We start from the raw sequence: 14,815 nt of genomic DNA, 5'->3' as shown, positions 1-14,815 counted from the left end.
TGGTGGTGGGTGGGCTGGATGGTGGTGGGTTGTGGGGACATCCTTGTGGAGACAGGGGCACAGGGAGGAAGTATGGGATGTGGAACAGTCTCAGGAGGGTTAACTGGGAGGGGAATAAAATCTGGAGTGTAAAAAAATAAATAAAAGATTAAGTTTAAAAAAAGAAGAAGAAGAAAGAAAGGTGCTTTCGACAGACAACAACTCAGAATGACTTTTTTAAAAGGTGCGTGCCCTTCTGGCACCTAGGCAGTGCTATCTGTACCAAATGCAAACAATGGCAGCTATTTGCTTTTCTGGAGGGTAGAGCTTCAGTAGCTCCTTACTGTGAAAGGCTAGCCCAGCGATCAGTGTTCTAGAACGTCCCTCTTCAAAGGCGATGACATACACAAGGTTCTAGAAAGGAAACGCAACACCTTTCTGGACTGTGCTATCTTCAGCAGGTGAATGAACACAGAGCGGTGAGAAGGCATTGGGAGCAAAGCTTTCCTGAGGAAACTGTCAACTACAGCCAAAGCTATGGCATCCAGGAGACCGGTTTCACAATGTACGTGAGGCTTTCTCAGCTCAATTAGTTTCATAAGCAGTTAAGTGAGATGTATTTCTTAATGAAAGAATACACTGAAATCAGCACATATTTAGAAGGTTTTCTTGTGTGTGTGTGTGTGTGTGTGTGTGTGTGTGTGTATGTGTGTGTGTTTTGGTTTGGTTTGGTTTTGAAGGGACAATAATTGCCGGAAGCTGGAAGTATCAACGATGTGTGTCAAGTATGGAAAGAGGGTCTAGTGTATTGAGTAGATATTCCAGTAAATACTGGTGTATTTAAAAGTGGTCCTGTGAGCACTGGCTGGCGGACTCTATGTGCCCAGACATGGAAGATGATAAGAATTGAGCTAACTAACAGAAAAGCAATCAAGCAAATGTGCTACCACTGGGGAGTGCTAACGGCAAGCCTTGCATTGGAAAAAGGATGTATTTGGTACTCGGGCATCCTTTGCAAATTCTTTGTTCATCAGGCAACCTCCTCAAATTCGTCCCTCTCTGTTGACTTCAGCAACAGCTAGCGATACTTCACTGTGATCTAACTTAGCTCCAGACACTGTATTGGCTCCTTAACACAACATCTTCTCTTCCAGATAGAACGTGTACTTTGTTCTCCCACCAGCAGCTAAGAATTTGAGTGTAGGATAGGGCACAGGAGATGAATGCAGGCAAAGGGGATTATAGGACGAATAGTCTCTAGCTGCCATATTAATTGGATAGACGGTGAGTCTATGGTACACCTCGTCAGTGCTCGGTGTCCCCCAAAACACAGGTCTTGATTGCCTGTTGCCCTATTGCTTTTCAGGCTTGAAACTACTTTGGGAGTCTGGGACACACACTAAGCGGGCTTGGATTTCCGTAGGAAGGCTTGGTGCCAGGGTGTAGAGGGGCAATTAAAGGTCATCTCTGAGTGCACTGGGTCAAGAGCTCATTACAGACAACATTGGCACCTTGTCCAGCACAGGGACATAAAAAGGATTGTTAGTTTACCATCAAACTTGCGGCAACCAACACAATTCCTCTGAGGTTTTGAGGAAACAGTAAAACCAGGACCCCTGGTGATATTCCCTGTGGGAACAGATCCTGGAGAGACAACAAACCTCCCTCTTACTAGACCTTCCCATCACTGGAGAGCAAGAGGGCACCTGCAGGAAACAAATGCCCCAGAGCTCCGAGGAACCCCAGATACCGTTAAGGAGCCCCTTGAAGCTGCCCTACTCCTTGTGTGAGCACATCAAGCATTCCCACTGTCCTCACCCCAATTCACCTACTGGGGCCGGAGAACCAGAAAGGTCGTCGTCTCACCAAGGACCATCTCTGGATGCCCCGGAGACGGTGGTCGCGAGCCCAGAGGTCCTCGGCTGGAGCACCGCACAGTGCCGGGCCAACCAGCAGCTCTTACCTGCCCGCGGCGCCTCCGGCAGCCCCTTGACAGCTCCCCCAAGCCGCCACTGGAAAACTTTCCGAACTTCTTCGCAGCTCTCCACGCCCTCGCTTCGGGTAGATCCAAGGAGAGCCAGGAGAAGAAGACAGCGCCAGCCCAGACGCCAGGTGCGGGCATCCATCCTCCGGGTTCGGGTCGCGCCTTCCCCGCTGTGGTCTCCACTCTCCAGAGCACCCAGCATCGGCGGCGCTGAAGGAAGATGCGTGGCCGAATCTGGCAAGGGTTCGACGCGCAGGCGGCCACAGGAAGACCGCGAACGGACCGCGGCTTCACCCGCAAGAGCTCCGCTTTCTTCCCTGAAGCGCTGAGGCTGAGATGCCGCGCTTCTCATGCTTAGCATCACCCGGGTCCCTCCCGGACCAGGGCGGCTTGACGCTGCTGCGCAAGCTGAACACAAGCCGGGAAGAAGCGAAGCGAGCAACGGCGAGCATCCAACACCGACCACTGTCGCTGCAGCCGCCTAGGGCTCAGCTCTCAGCCACTAACCTAGGCTGTGCCAGCCCGCAGAGCGCTAGAGCCGAGCTCGCCAGCCCCGCAAACAGAACACGCCCCTAGCCACACCCCCAGCAGGCCGCCGGCTCCGCCCAAGCCCAGATCCTGCAGAACCGGGTAAGCGCCGGCCTGGGACCTCAGAGAAGAACCAAATTAATGAAAGAAAACTAATCTTTTCCCTCCCGGTTCGTTTCGGAAAGCATTCACCTGCTAAAACGAAAGTGTGTATGAAAAGGAGCAGAGAAGGCAAGAGATGAGAAAAACGAATTGGAAATAAATTGAAACATTTCTCTACAAATCAAGGTCCTCTATGCATAGAAATCTGCATCCAAATTTCATGAACTAGACCTCGGCAAGTGCGAATGGCAAAAGCTGAGTTTTGAGAGACCTTAATAGCACTTAGGTTTCAAAGCAGCCCGAAGAAGTTGTTTCCAAATGCGTTTTGCTTTTGTTTATTTTTTATTCTAAGCGTTTTATGCTGTAAGTGCTAGGAGGATTTTTATGTAACATGATTCTTCTGAAAGATTTTAGAATTCAGAGTCCCAACAGGAAGTTATCACATTCTTTATATCTCGCTGAAGTTCAGCTTATTCTCTTGAACATCATAGTTCACGTCAGTGTTATACCGTTTTTGAGCTTTGACACCTTTGACAATTTGTTTTTAATATTTCTCAGAGAGTAACTAAGACAAAAATGCTCGAGGGGGTTTCTCCCCAGGAAAATAGAAGCAAGGAGCAGACTGAGCAGTTACAAGCTGAAAAAGAAAGTTTGTTAAGTTAGAGTTTGCAAAAGGAAAGCACGAGAAACCAGGAAGCAAAAGGCAGCCTGCAGTTAAGGCTGAGTGAGGGCCATGGTACCGGTCACAGCCACCTGGAGAGAGTACTCCTCAGCACAAAGATGCTCTTCACACGCATTAGCAGAGGGACTCTGAGTATCTTAACCACTTTAAGAGAATTTCATCTTAAGCTGAACCCTGGCCAAAACTCATGATGAATAATTTCCAGTCTTAGCTAAGTGTCTTGGGGTTTTCTAATGGCCATTTGATATCAAAGGCAGCACTTTCAGAAAAAGATCACTTGCTATGGCTGGGACACTGTTTCAGAGTGAAATATTACCCACTTGGCTTTTGACATCCATTCCCCAAATACTACATTTTTTTTTCTTAGAAGTTTTCTTACTAAGTGAGAATAGAAAATATTAGACACTTTAAATTCTAGCCCTTCCAGCAAGGTTTTATGTATGTATCCTAGAAAAAAAAAATGTCAACGACTCTTCAGCCCTGCTGTGCCATGATGGAAAGGCTGTGTGGAAGTCGGCTAGATCCATGGGATGAAAAGAGCAGCCACACTCAGCCAGAAAGTCCTTACATGCTAAACAGTACTCTAAGTGCTGTCTGCATTCTCCTTCACTCGGTCTTTACAATAACCCTATACACTTGTTACCACCAGTACTTTTTCAAGTAAGTAGATAGGAATAGACATGTAAGATGGTTTTCCCAAGGCCACAGGCAGGGGGAAACCAGGAGTCAAATCAGGATGTCAAAATCCAGGGCAAGATTTCCTTAGCCACTTCATGCCTCACCTAAACACCTACTCAGCTACATCGAGTAAGACTAAAGACTATTTATTAGTCCATCAGACTTTTTAAAATTAGAAAATATATACATATATATCTTCTAGACTCCATCACATGTTAATATAAAACTAACTTCTAAGTTTCCCCCAAACTTCCTTATTCTCACTAGAATCTCTCCTTGTTAGAGCTGGCTGTCATAGACCATTATAATTATAAGGATTCATATTATCCAGCCTGACCCCTTTAACTGTAGTCTGCAAAATACTTTCTCTAGAAGAAAATCATAAATACAACTGAAACACATTGATGGTTTGCATAGCAAACATTGATTGGACAGTATGATATAAAGAGCTCTACTAAGCTTAACTAGGTTTAAAGAAACACACAAGCAAAATTTCAGTGTCTCATACTTTATTTCAAAAAAACATGTGGGAAAGCCTACATGGAAATTGAAAAGGTATTAATGAGAAAATGAGAATACTTATCCTATATAAATGGCCCACATTTATAAATAAATGACACATTTCGCTGATATCTTTTTCCCCTCTGATTGCCCCAGTGAATGAGATAACAATTGGCTTAGAAGGCTGCCTTTCCTCACAGTATTCTTATGCCATACAAATAGCTCAATTTCTGATCTGAGAACATTCAAAACAAGTTCCTGTCTTCCAAGCACTTATAATACCACTGTGCCTTTTATGCAGACATTCTTAGGGCAATCCACACACACTGGACTATAACTTGTCTTTGGATCAATTTACTCATAGATACTATAGATGAAGCAAGGGAGAATTTCAATACTTTGATATTTATAATGCCTCATTTTTGAAAGCTACTCAATCAGCAGTTATTGAATGTCTTTTGTATTACAGACCCTGTGCTTGGCTTTCAAATCCCAATACCCTTAGATAGGAAAATCTTTAAAGGACCATCACTTAAAATACACATTAATAATCTCCTGGATGTGAAGCTTCCCTAGTACTTCTCAATAACAGCTTATGGTTTGTCAACACAAGATCTTGGAAAGAAAGATAAAGGATTGCGGCATAGTGTAGGAGTAATGTGGTGCTGGAGTGACGATTGCAGATTGGCCTGAATATGTCTTTAGGACAAAGTGTACTATTGAATAGCCCACACTCTGTACTGGTCAATTTTAACTGTTAACATGAGACTACATAAAATCGCCAGAAACAGAAGCCATAACTGAGGAACTCTCCAACTCTGATTGGCCTCTGAGATTGCTATTCTTGATTGTTAATTAGCTCAGGCCATTGTGGACATCAGTGTTCCCTAGGCAGGTGATACTGTCAAGAGGAGAGGAAGCCAGCTGAGAACTGAGCAGCAAGCAAATGTGCACATGTTTATTCTCTCTCTACTCGTGGCCACGGCTTTAAGTTCATGCCTTGACTTGCCTGCTAGAATGGATTAGAACCTGGAATTGTGAACCAAGTAAGCCCTTAGTTCCCTAAGCTGCGCTTTTTTTTTTGTCAGACATTTTATAACAGCAGCATAGAGAAAACTAAAGCATGCAAAAACAGACAAAATGGACAAACAAAAACTAAATCATGCTCAGAATCTGGTTAGGGTAGCCTCTGTACCCAAGAAAGAGTAGTAGCTAACACTGATTGGAGGGCTTGCAGTCATTACCTCCTGTAATAAACACTTTAACAAGTCCATGAAAGTACTTAGTACTCTACAAACTGAAATGAAATGGAGGGAAAGAAGGAAGGAAGGGAAAAGTATGGGAAGGAAGCAAAAAAGAAAGATTAAGCAATTTTCCTTTTTTTTTTTAAAGATTTATTTATTTATTATATGTAAGTACACTGTAGCTGTCTTCAGACACACCAGAAGAGGGCGTCAGATCTCATTATGGGTGGTTATGAGCCACCATGTAGTTGCTGGGATTTGAACTCATGACCTTCCGAAGAGCAGTCAGTGCTCTTCCCCACTGAGCCATCTCACCAGCCCCAAGCAATTTTCTAGAAGACACAAGTATGAATGAAGTCCAAATATAAGCCAAGCCAGTCAGAATAACTTCTACATCCTTTAACAAGTGCACTCTTCTGCCGCTGCTGAGCTAGACAATGAACTTGCAGTTCTTTGTACTCACCTCATACATGAGCAGAAGCCTGGTGTTTGTTATCTCCTGTGAAAAGCCAGATGTGCCTCTTTCCTATGATGTCCCTGGGTCCTAAAAGTGTCTAGCTGTGGCCCAACAACACCTTACTTCCTTACAAATGGCCACAGCAATGTGTCCTCCCAACTCCTACTCTCATTAAATTTCCAGTGATGAGGATTATAACCACATTCTTATCGTATTTAAGCCATTCACGTCCCCAAAGCTTAGCATAAGTTCTCATGGTATTGGCAGAAGTGGTCCCTTGCCCAGGAAGAAAATTCCTGTTGACTGATTCATTATCACTTGGACCAATTATCTTATTTTATTTCTCCTTGGGATTCCTTTTTATTGTTATTTTATTCACTTTATATCCTGACCACTGCCACTCCCACCATTTCCTCCCCCTGTACCCCCTCTCTTTCACTTCTGAAAAGGTGGAGCCCCCATCCCTGTAATTCCCCTACTCTGGTACATCAGGTCTCATGGTTCTAGGCTCATCTCCCACTGAGACCAGTTAAGGCAGCCCAGCTAGAAGAACATATCCCAAAGTCAGGCAATAGCTTTTGGTATAGCCTCCACTCCAGTTGTATTTGATTCACATGAAGACTGAGCTGCACATCTGCTACATGTGTGCAGGAGGCCTACATCCAGCCCAAGTATGCTCTTTGGTTGGTGATTCAGTCTCAGAGAGACCAAAGGGTCCAGGTTAGTTGACTCTGTTAGTCTTCTTGTGGAGTTCCTATGCCCTTGAGGGCCCTCAATCCTTTCCCTAACTCTTCCATAAGAGCCCCCTAGGTTCCATCCATTGTTTGCATGTAGGTCTCTGCATCCATCTGAGTCCGATGCTGGATGAAACCTTCCAGAGGGCAGCCTTGCTGGATACCTGTTTGCAAGCATAACAGAGTATCATTAATACTGTCAGAGATTGGTGCTTGCCCATGTGATGAGTCTCTGGTTGGGCAAGTTATTGGTTGGCCATTCCCTCAGTCTCTGCTCCATAATCCATCCCTGTGTTTCTTTGATAGGATAAATTTTGGTTCGAAATTTTTGTGGATGGGATGGTGTCCCTGTCACTCCATTGTGGTTCCTGCCTGCTATAGGACATGACCTTTTCATATTTCATATCCTCACAGCTAAGGTCACCCTCATTGATTTTTGGGCACCTCTCCTAACCCAGGTCTCTGGCATGTCCTGGAGATGCCCCTCCACTCCCCGCCCCCACTAGGTGCAGATTTTCGTGGGCATCTGGACATCATCTCCTGTCTCTCCACCACCTGATCCTGAACCCCTCTCATTCCTCTCCTCACCCCCACTCCCACTCAGTTCCCTCCCTCCATCTACCTCCTATGATTATTTTATTCCCCCTTCTAAGTGTGACTCAAGCATCCTTGTTTGGCCCTTCTGTCTTATTGAGCTTTTGGGGGTCTGTGGAGTATAGCATTGGTGCCTATATTTTTATGGTTCACACCAATTTATGCATGAGTACATATCATATCCTTTGGTTCTGGGTTACCTTGCTCGGGATCATGATCTCAAATTCTATCCAGTTGCCAGGAATAGTTATAATGTCTTTTTTTTTTTTAAGATGAATAATATTCCATTGTGTGTGGAAACATGACTTGTTTCCAGTTTCTGTCTATTACAGATAAAGCCATTATGAACAGTGTTGAGCAGGTGTCTTTGTGGGATGGGTACATGCCAAGGAGTGGTATAGCTAGATCTTGAAGCAAAACTATTCCCAGTTTTCTGAGCAACCATCAAATTGATTTCCAAAGTGGTTGTACAAGTTTGCAGCCCCACCAATAGTGGAGGAGTGTTCCCCTTGCTCTGCATCCCAGCAGCATGTGCGGATGCTTGAATTTTTTCATCTTAGCCATTCTGAAAGCTATAAGATGGAATCTCAGAGTCATTTTGCTTTACATTTCCCTGATGACTAAGGATATTGAACACTTCTCTAAGTGCTTCTTGACCATTTGAGATTCACCTGTTGAGGTTTCTGTTCAGTTCTGTAGCACATTTTTAAAATTGTGTTATTTTGGTTGTTGGTGTCTAACTTCTTGAGTTCTTTATACATTTTGGCTATGAGCCCTCTGTCAGATGTAGGTTAGGTGAAAATCCTTTACCAATCTGTTGGTTACTGTTTTGTCCTATTGATAGTGTCCTCTGCCTTACAGAAGCTTGCAATTTCATGATGTCCCATTTGTCAACTATTGATCTTAGACCTTGAGCCACTGGTGCTCTGTTCAGGAAGTTGTCTCCTGTACCAACAAGTTCAAGGCTATTCCCCATGTTCTGTTCTACTAGATTTGTGTATCTGGTTTTATGTTGAGGTCTCTGATACACTTGGATGTGAGTTCTTTTCTTTCTTTATTTCTTCCCTGATCATTGAGTAGAGAGTTGTTCAATTCCCATGACTGTGTAGGCTCTCTGGTGTTCTTGTTGTTATTGAAAGTCCAGTTTTAATCCATCTGATAAGATACAAGGTGTTATTTCAATTTTCTTATACCTTTTGAGGCTTGCTTTGTGACAGACCATATGGTCAGTTTTGGAGAAGGAGGTATATTCCTTTGTATTTCGAAGGAATGTTCCATAGATGTCTGTTAGGTCCATTTGAGTCATAATGTCTGCTAGTTTCATTATTTCTGTTTAGTTTTTGTCTGGATGGCCTGTAAATGGGTGAAAGAGGGGTATAGAAGTCTCCACTCTTAATATGTGGAGTTTGATGTATGATTTGAACTTTAGTAATGTTTCTTTTACAGTGTAGGTACTCTTGTGTTTGGGGTGTGGATGTTCAGAATTGCAACATCATCTTGCTAGATTTTTACCTTTGATGAGTATGAAATGCCCCTGTCTCTCTTGATTAATTTTGGTTGAAAGTCTATCTCTTTAGATATTAGAATGGCTACTACAGCTTTCTTCTTGGGTCCATTTGCTTGGACAACCTTTTTCCAGATCTTTACTCTGAGGTAATGTCTGTCTTTACTGCTGAGGTATGTTTCTGGTAGGCAGCAGAATGATGGATCCTGTTTTCACATCCATTTTGTTAGCCTGTATCTTTTATTTATTTATTTTTGGATTGGGATGGTCCCTTGATGTTGAAAGATATTAACGACCAACAATTGTTAATACCTGTTATTTTGATGTTGTTGATGTGTGTGTACGTGCATATGTGTGTGTGTATGTGCATATGCATGCATTTGAGTGTGCATCCCTTATTTTTGTGGAATTATTTATTTCCTATGTTTTCTTGGATGTAATTATCCCCCTTGGTTTGGAGTTTTCCTTCTAGTATTTTTTGTTAGGTCTGGATTTGTGGATACATAATGTTTAAATTTAGATTTGTCTTTAATTTTTTGTTTTCTCCATTTATGATTGTTGGGAGTATTGTTGGGTTAATACTTGAGGTTGGCATCTGTGGTTCTTTAGTGGTTGCAAGATGTCTGTCCAGGCCCTTCTAAAGCTTTTAGAGTCTCTTTGAGAAATCAGGTATAATTTTAATAGGTCTATCTTTGTATGTTACCTGGCTTTTTCCCCTTGTTGCTTTTAATATTCTTTGTTTGTTGTATAAATTTTGTGTTTTGATTATTATGTGGCAGCAGGATTTTCTTTTTCGGTCCAATCCACTTGGTGTTCTATAAGCCTCTTATCTGCTTGTAGGCATCTCTTCAGGTTGGAGGAGTTTTCTTCAAGGATTTTTTTTTGAGAATATTTTCTGGGCCTTGGAGTTGGAAGTCTCACCTTCTTCTATTCCAATTATTCTTAGGTTAGGTCTTTTTATGTTACCCCAGATTTCCTGGATATTTGTGTTAGGAATTTTTTATATTTAGCAGTTTCTCTGACTGATGTATCAATTTCTTCTATTGTATGTTCTATGCCTAAGATTCTCTTTTCCATTTTCTGTATTCTGTTGATGATATTTGCATCTGTTGTTCCTGTTTTCTTCCCTACATTTTTCTTTTTTTAATATTTATTTATTTATTATATGTACGTACACTGTAGCTGTCTTTCCCCTACATTTTTCTATTCTAGGATTCCCTCAGCTTTTGTTTTCTTTACTCCTTCCATTTCCACTTTCAGGTCTTGCATAGTTTTATTTATATCTTTCACCTGTGTAATTGTATTTTCCTGTATATCTTTAAGGAATTTATTTGTTTCCTCTTTAAATACCTCTATGTGTATAATTAATTAATCAATTAATTAATTAATAATTTTAAAAGACTATTATGTGTATGTTTTATTTTCCTGTATTTCTTTAAGTGATCTATTCACTTCCACTTCAAAGGCCTCTATCATCTTTATTAGATTGGATTTAAGGTTATTTTCTTCTGCTTCAATTGTGTTAGGATATCCTAGGGCATGCTGTATCATGGTAGCTGTACTGTGAAGCTGTGGTCTGGCTTTTGTTGACTGTGTTCTTTTGAAGGCCTTTAACCATGTGGATGGATTTGGTCCCTGGATGGTCCTGTTGTAGTAGGCGTTGGGAGGAAGCTTAACCTTGATGGCCCTAGTGTGGCAGGCCTCTGATGTGTATCCTTGGATTGTGTGATTCCAGGTCAGCTGGTCTGTATGGTTCAGGATCTGATGAAGGTGGGCAGAGAAGTATCTAGAGATTGGAGGTTGGCTGGGGATAGCAGACTTGCTGGGAGCAGGTGGGTAGGCCCCAGAGGAGTCAGGAAGCAGGGAAAGTCCAGTTGGACCAATTCTATCCAACCCTATTTCCTCAGACTTCACCTCTCTACCAGGATTTACTGAATAAATTATTACTTATTCAATATTATTGAATAATTATTCGATCATTGAGTATCTCTCAATTCTTGTAGCAGAACTATGTCAGAATAGAAATGAATACTGTACAAGTTTCTTTTACTTTCAGTTGTACATTTGGCATCGACTGTTATGAGACCCATTTTTTTTCATAATTTTTATTGATTTTTTGTGTGAATTTCACATCATGCACTACAATGCCACTCATTTTCCAGTCCTTCCATATCCACCCTCCATCCCTGTAACTTTCCCCCAAAAGAAAATAAAAAATAAAAATTAAACAAACAAAATCTTGCCATGGAAGCTGCAGTGTGTCCCACAGTAGACCCTTTCATTTACCCTTCTTTGTTTACAGATGTCCATTGCAGTGAGCCATTGGTCTGGTTCAAGGCCTCTGACTTGTGCCACACCATCAATACTGCATCCTCCCAGGGACTCCGCACAGATATCCTGCTGTTGCTCTGTGTCGTGGAGATCCTGCACCTTTGGTTCTGCAGGAGCAGCCCCTTCCCATGCTTCAGCAGCTCCCAGATGTGGTAGATGTAGGGATGGGCCAATTCAGAGTCCTGGGGTAGATGTGTGGTGGGCTGGCTCAGAGCCCTGGATCTGGGCCTGGCTGGAAGCTGAGTTAGTCAGCCTGCCAGCCCTCTTATTCCTGTGTCACCAGGGCCAGCTCTCCTGAACTGCCCAGGTAAGGGGTGGGGACCAGTTCTCCTACTCCCATGCCACCAGGGCCTGCTCTCCTGAGATGCTTAGGCAAGGGGGCAGACCAACTCTCCATGTTCATGCCACTGGGGACATCTCTGCATTTCAGTCCAGGTGAGGAGTGGGGTCTACTCTCCCTTGCTTAAGTCACTGCTAGAGCCAATGCCCAGTGGTCAGTGAGGGGCAGGGCCAGATCAATGTGGTCCTCAGACATTAATATTGCCTCAGGCGGAAGTCTAGACCAGGTGGATGTCCATGGGTGGTAGCACAGGCCGTGGATGACACAGACCTCTGCTGAAGTAGATGCATGGACGCAGACATGCCTTTGGTGGCAGCATGGGGCCCCGATATCACCATGGTTTCAGATTGCAATGCAGGCCTCTCACATCAGGCTGTTCCTCACCACTGTCTCCAGTTCTGTCTCTCTTCACAATGCTGAAACTGCTCTGCTTCTCTTTCTCTCCTCTCTTTCCAACACAGAATTGATCATTATAGTGGTGCCTGCCTGGCCTCTGGCTGTCTTGCATCTGGCCCACCTGACTCTTTGACTTACAAAGATCTTATATACTCTCTCTATTCTTTCTTATTTTTTCTGAAAAATACTGTATTTATGTATGTATGTATGTATGTATGCACATAGTGAGATCCTGTCTCAATACTTACATACATACATACATACATAATACATACACATACAAACACATACATAGATACATGAGACCCATTTTTTAGTTTTTACACAAAGTAATTCACTCCTGAGATCCAATGCCCTCATTATTGCAATTGTTTCCAATTTTTTCAAACATTGAATTAAGAAATATATTTGTTTGTTATCGCCTTCAGCTAAAATGTTCTTCTTAAATTGACTTTTCCTGAAATTAATTTACAGAAAAATAGTTAATGGTTTATACTGTTTGGACTGGTTTTGAAATGTAAGAAATAAGGGCCCACAAAGTTTCATCTCCCAGATAAGAAAGTCTAGAAGACCAGCTGACCCTGCTCTATCCACCTTTATTCTAGAAGATCAGTTTACTCCACTCCATCCACCTTTATTCTTGGACAGGGACTGGGGAGATTTATGGAACAGATTAAAGCTTCTATATATTAAATTCTATGCACATTACATTTTTTGAAGTGGTTATTTGATTTCTATTGGCCTTTATTTGGAGATTTTACTACTTAAGTAGCATCCCATTTTTTTATATTTAACAAAATCTTTAGATTTGTTTAAATGAGGTGGAAATCATCATTTGATGAAGTAGTTTCAATAAACTTTCTTTTTTTAATTTTTTTAAAACTTTTATTGCATTATGATGAGAAAAGTTACATGATTTCAATTTATCTGAATTTGTTAACATTTAAAAACATATTTTAATTAAATAGAATTGAATCACATTCTTGTTCCCCTTTTGTACCACTGCTCCTCCCATAGATCCCCCCTTCAATACCTACAATACGTTTTTTGTCGTATTCCTTAAAATTTATAGCAATAAAAGTAAATACTATAAAAGTTGTTTGATATAAAACAACAATCAATTTAACAGTCTTATGTAGATGTTCATCTACAGCAATAGTGAAAATACATTTTTCTCAATATAAATTTTAATAACTCCAAACATATTAGCTGTATACTTAAAAATAATACATCACTATTAGTATTTTCTTAAATGAACATGACTATATAGAGTCTTTTTGTTTGTTTTGTATTTAGTAGAGTTTAAAATCATGGCTCTTACTGTGGTACAAGCCCAAAATAAGAAAAATTTTTAGACATTGGGGTTCATGGAAGGAACTCAAGTCACTCCAGAGTATTCTTAAAGACCTGACCAAAGAGGCACAATAATGAGCACCTATCCTGGAATTTATTTTATACCTAGTATTAACATTAATTTTACCTCAACATATTAATATCTGAGCTATTATGTCAGTTGTGAGAAAACAAGAAAATAGTTCTCAATACTAAATTAATCTTGATTAATTTACTAGTGTTATTAACATTTTAAGACACCTACTTTATAGGTTTTCCTCTAAGTATAAATGAAATATAAATATATAAATTTTATATTTATGTAAATATTATAATTACATTAACATATATTTAATTATATTTATATTATTACAAATAAATAAAATTATATATTTATATAAATATAAATATAGACATAAATAAAAATATAAATATAAATGAAAAGAAGTGAAATAGAAAAATTTACTGAAAGTTAAGTAAGAGATGATGCAATGAATATGAATATAAATATGATTAGCTAAGAAATGACAAACTGATTATTAAGTACTGTAAAAATTAAAGATAATTAAAATAAAATAAAATAAATATAAATATAAAGGAAACATGAATAAATACAAGAAAAAGAAAGTGTTTATTCCTTCCGTTCTGTCTGGGCTGGGGTCCAGAGCAGACCTTGGGCGCATGCTCCGCAGCCAGTTCCACAACACCCAGAGGAAGGAAGCTCCACACCCAGGCACTCTGACACACCCAGGATCAGAGGTGAGCAGGAACCAACATCTGTCCCAACACTGGGAGTAACTGGGACCAGCAGGACCAGGTACACAGGAACTCCTCCAGCCCAGTGACTTGGGTTCCTTCCCGTCTGTCTGTGCTGGGGTCCAGAGCAGACCTTGGGTGCAAGATCTGCAGCCAGCACCACAACACCCAGAAAAAGCTCCTCTCCCAGGTGCTCTGATACACCCAGGATCAGAGGTGAGCAGGAACCAACATCTGTCCCAACACTGGGAGTAACTGGGACCAGCGGGACCAGGCACACAGGAACTCTGCCAGCCCAGTGACTCTGGTTCCTTCCAGTCTGTCTGGGTTAGTGTTCTTAGCAGACCTTGGGCACAAGCTCTGCAGCCAGTCCCACAACACACAAAGAAAGCCACACTCCCAGGTGATCTAACAAGCCCAGGGTCCCAGGATCCCAGAATCACAGGATCACAGAGACAGCTTGACTCTGAGGAGTTCTGACACAATCAGGATCACAGAAAGGACAGGCTCCAGTCAGATTTAGCAAAGGCAGTTAGCACTAGAATTAACCAGATGGCAGGGGGCGGGGGGAAGTGTAAGAAAATAAACAACACAAACCAAGGTCCCTTGCCATCATCAGAACCCAATTCTCCTACCATAGCAAGTCCTGGACACACCATCACACCGGAAATGC

General features: G+C 41.6%; 1 protein-coding gene and 1 long non-coding RNA gene across 5 annotated transcripts in view; one reads left to right on the top strand and one right to left on the bottom strand.

The window, feature by feature from the left end:
- Gpc5 (glypican 5) overlaps positions 1-2,667 on the bottom strand; it is a 1,368,055-nt gene extending 1,365,388 nt beyond the window's left edge. For all 4 annotated transcript variants that reach the window (XM_031362935.1, XM_031362937.1, XM_031362938.1 and 1 more), the window contains exon 1: positions 1,943-2,667. In XM_031362935.1, the coding sequence (XP_031218795.1) occupies positions 1,943-2,324 (382 nt within the window). In that variant the 5' untranslated portion in view covers positions 2,325-2,667. The remainder of the gene's footprint in view (positions 1-1,942) is intronic.
- Positions 405-14,815, top strand: part of LOC116085375 — an 18,209-nt gene continuing 3,798 nt past the window's right edge. Inside the window, exon 1 of the long non-coding RNA XR_004116518.1 lies at positions 405-544. This is a non-coding gene — a long non-coding RNA (uncharacterized LOC116085375). The remainder of the gene's footprint in view (positions 545-14,815) is intronic.

Source organism: Mastomys coucha, unplaced genomic scaffold (assembly GCF_008632895.1).
Source record: "Mastomys coucha isolate ucsf_1 unplaced genomic scaffold, UCSF_Mcou_1 pScaffold9, whole genome shotgun sequence".
Classification (NCBI taxonomy): domain Eukaryota; kingdom Metazoa; phylum Chordata; class Mammalia; order Rodentia; family Muridae; genus Mastomys; species Mastomys coucha.
This window is presented reverse-complemented; position numbering and strand designations above follow the sequence as displayed.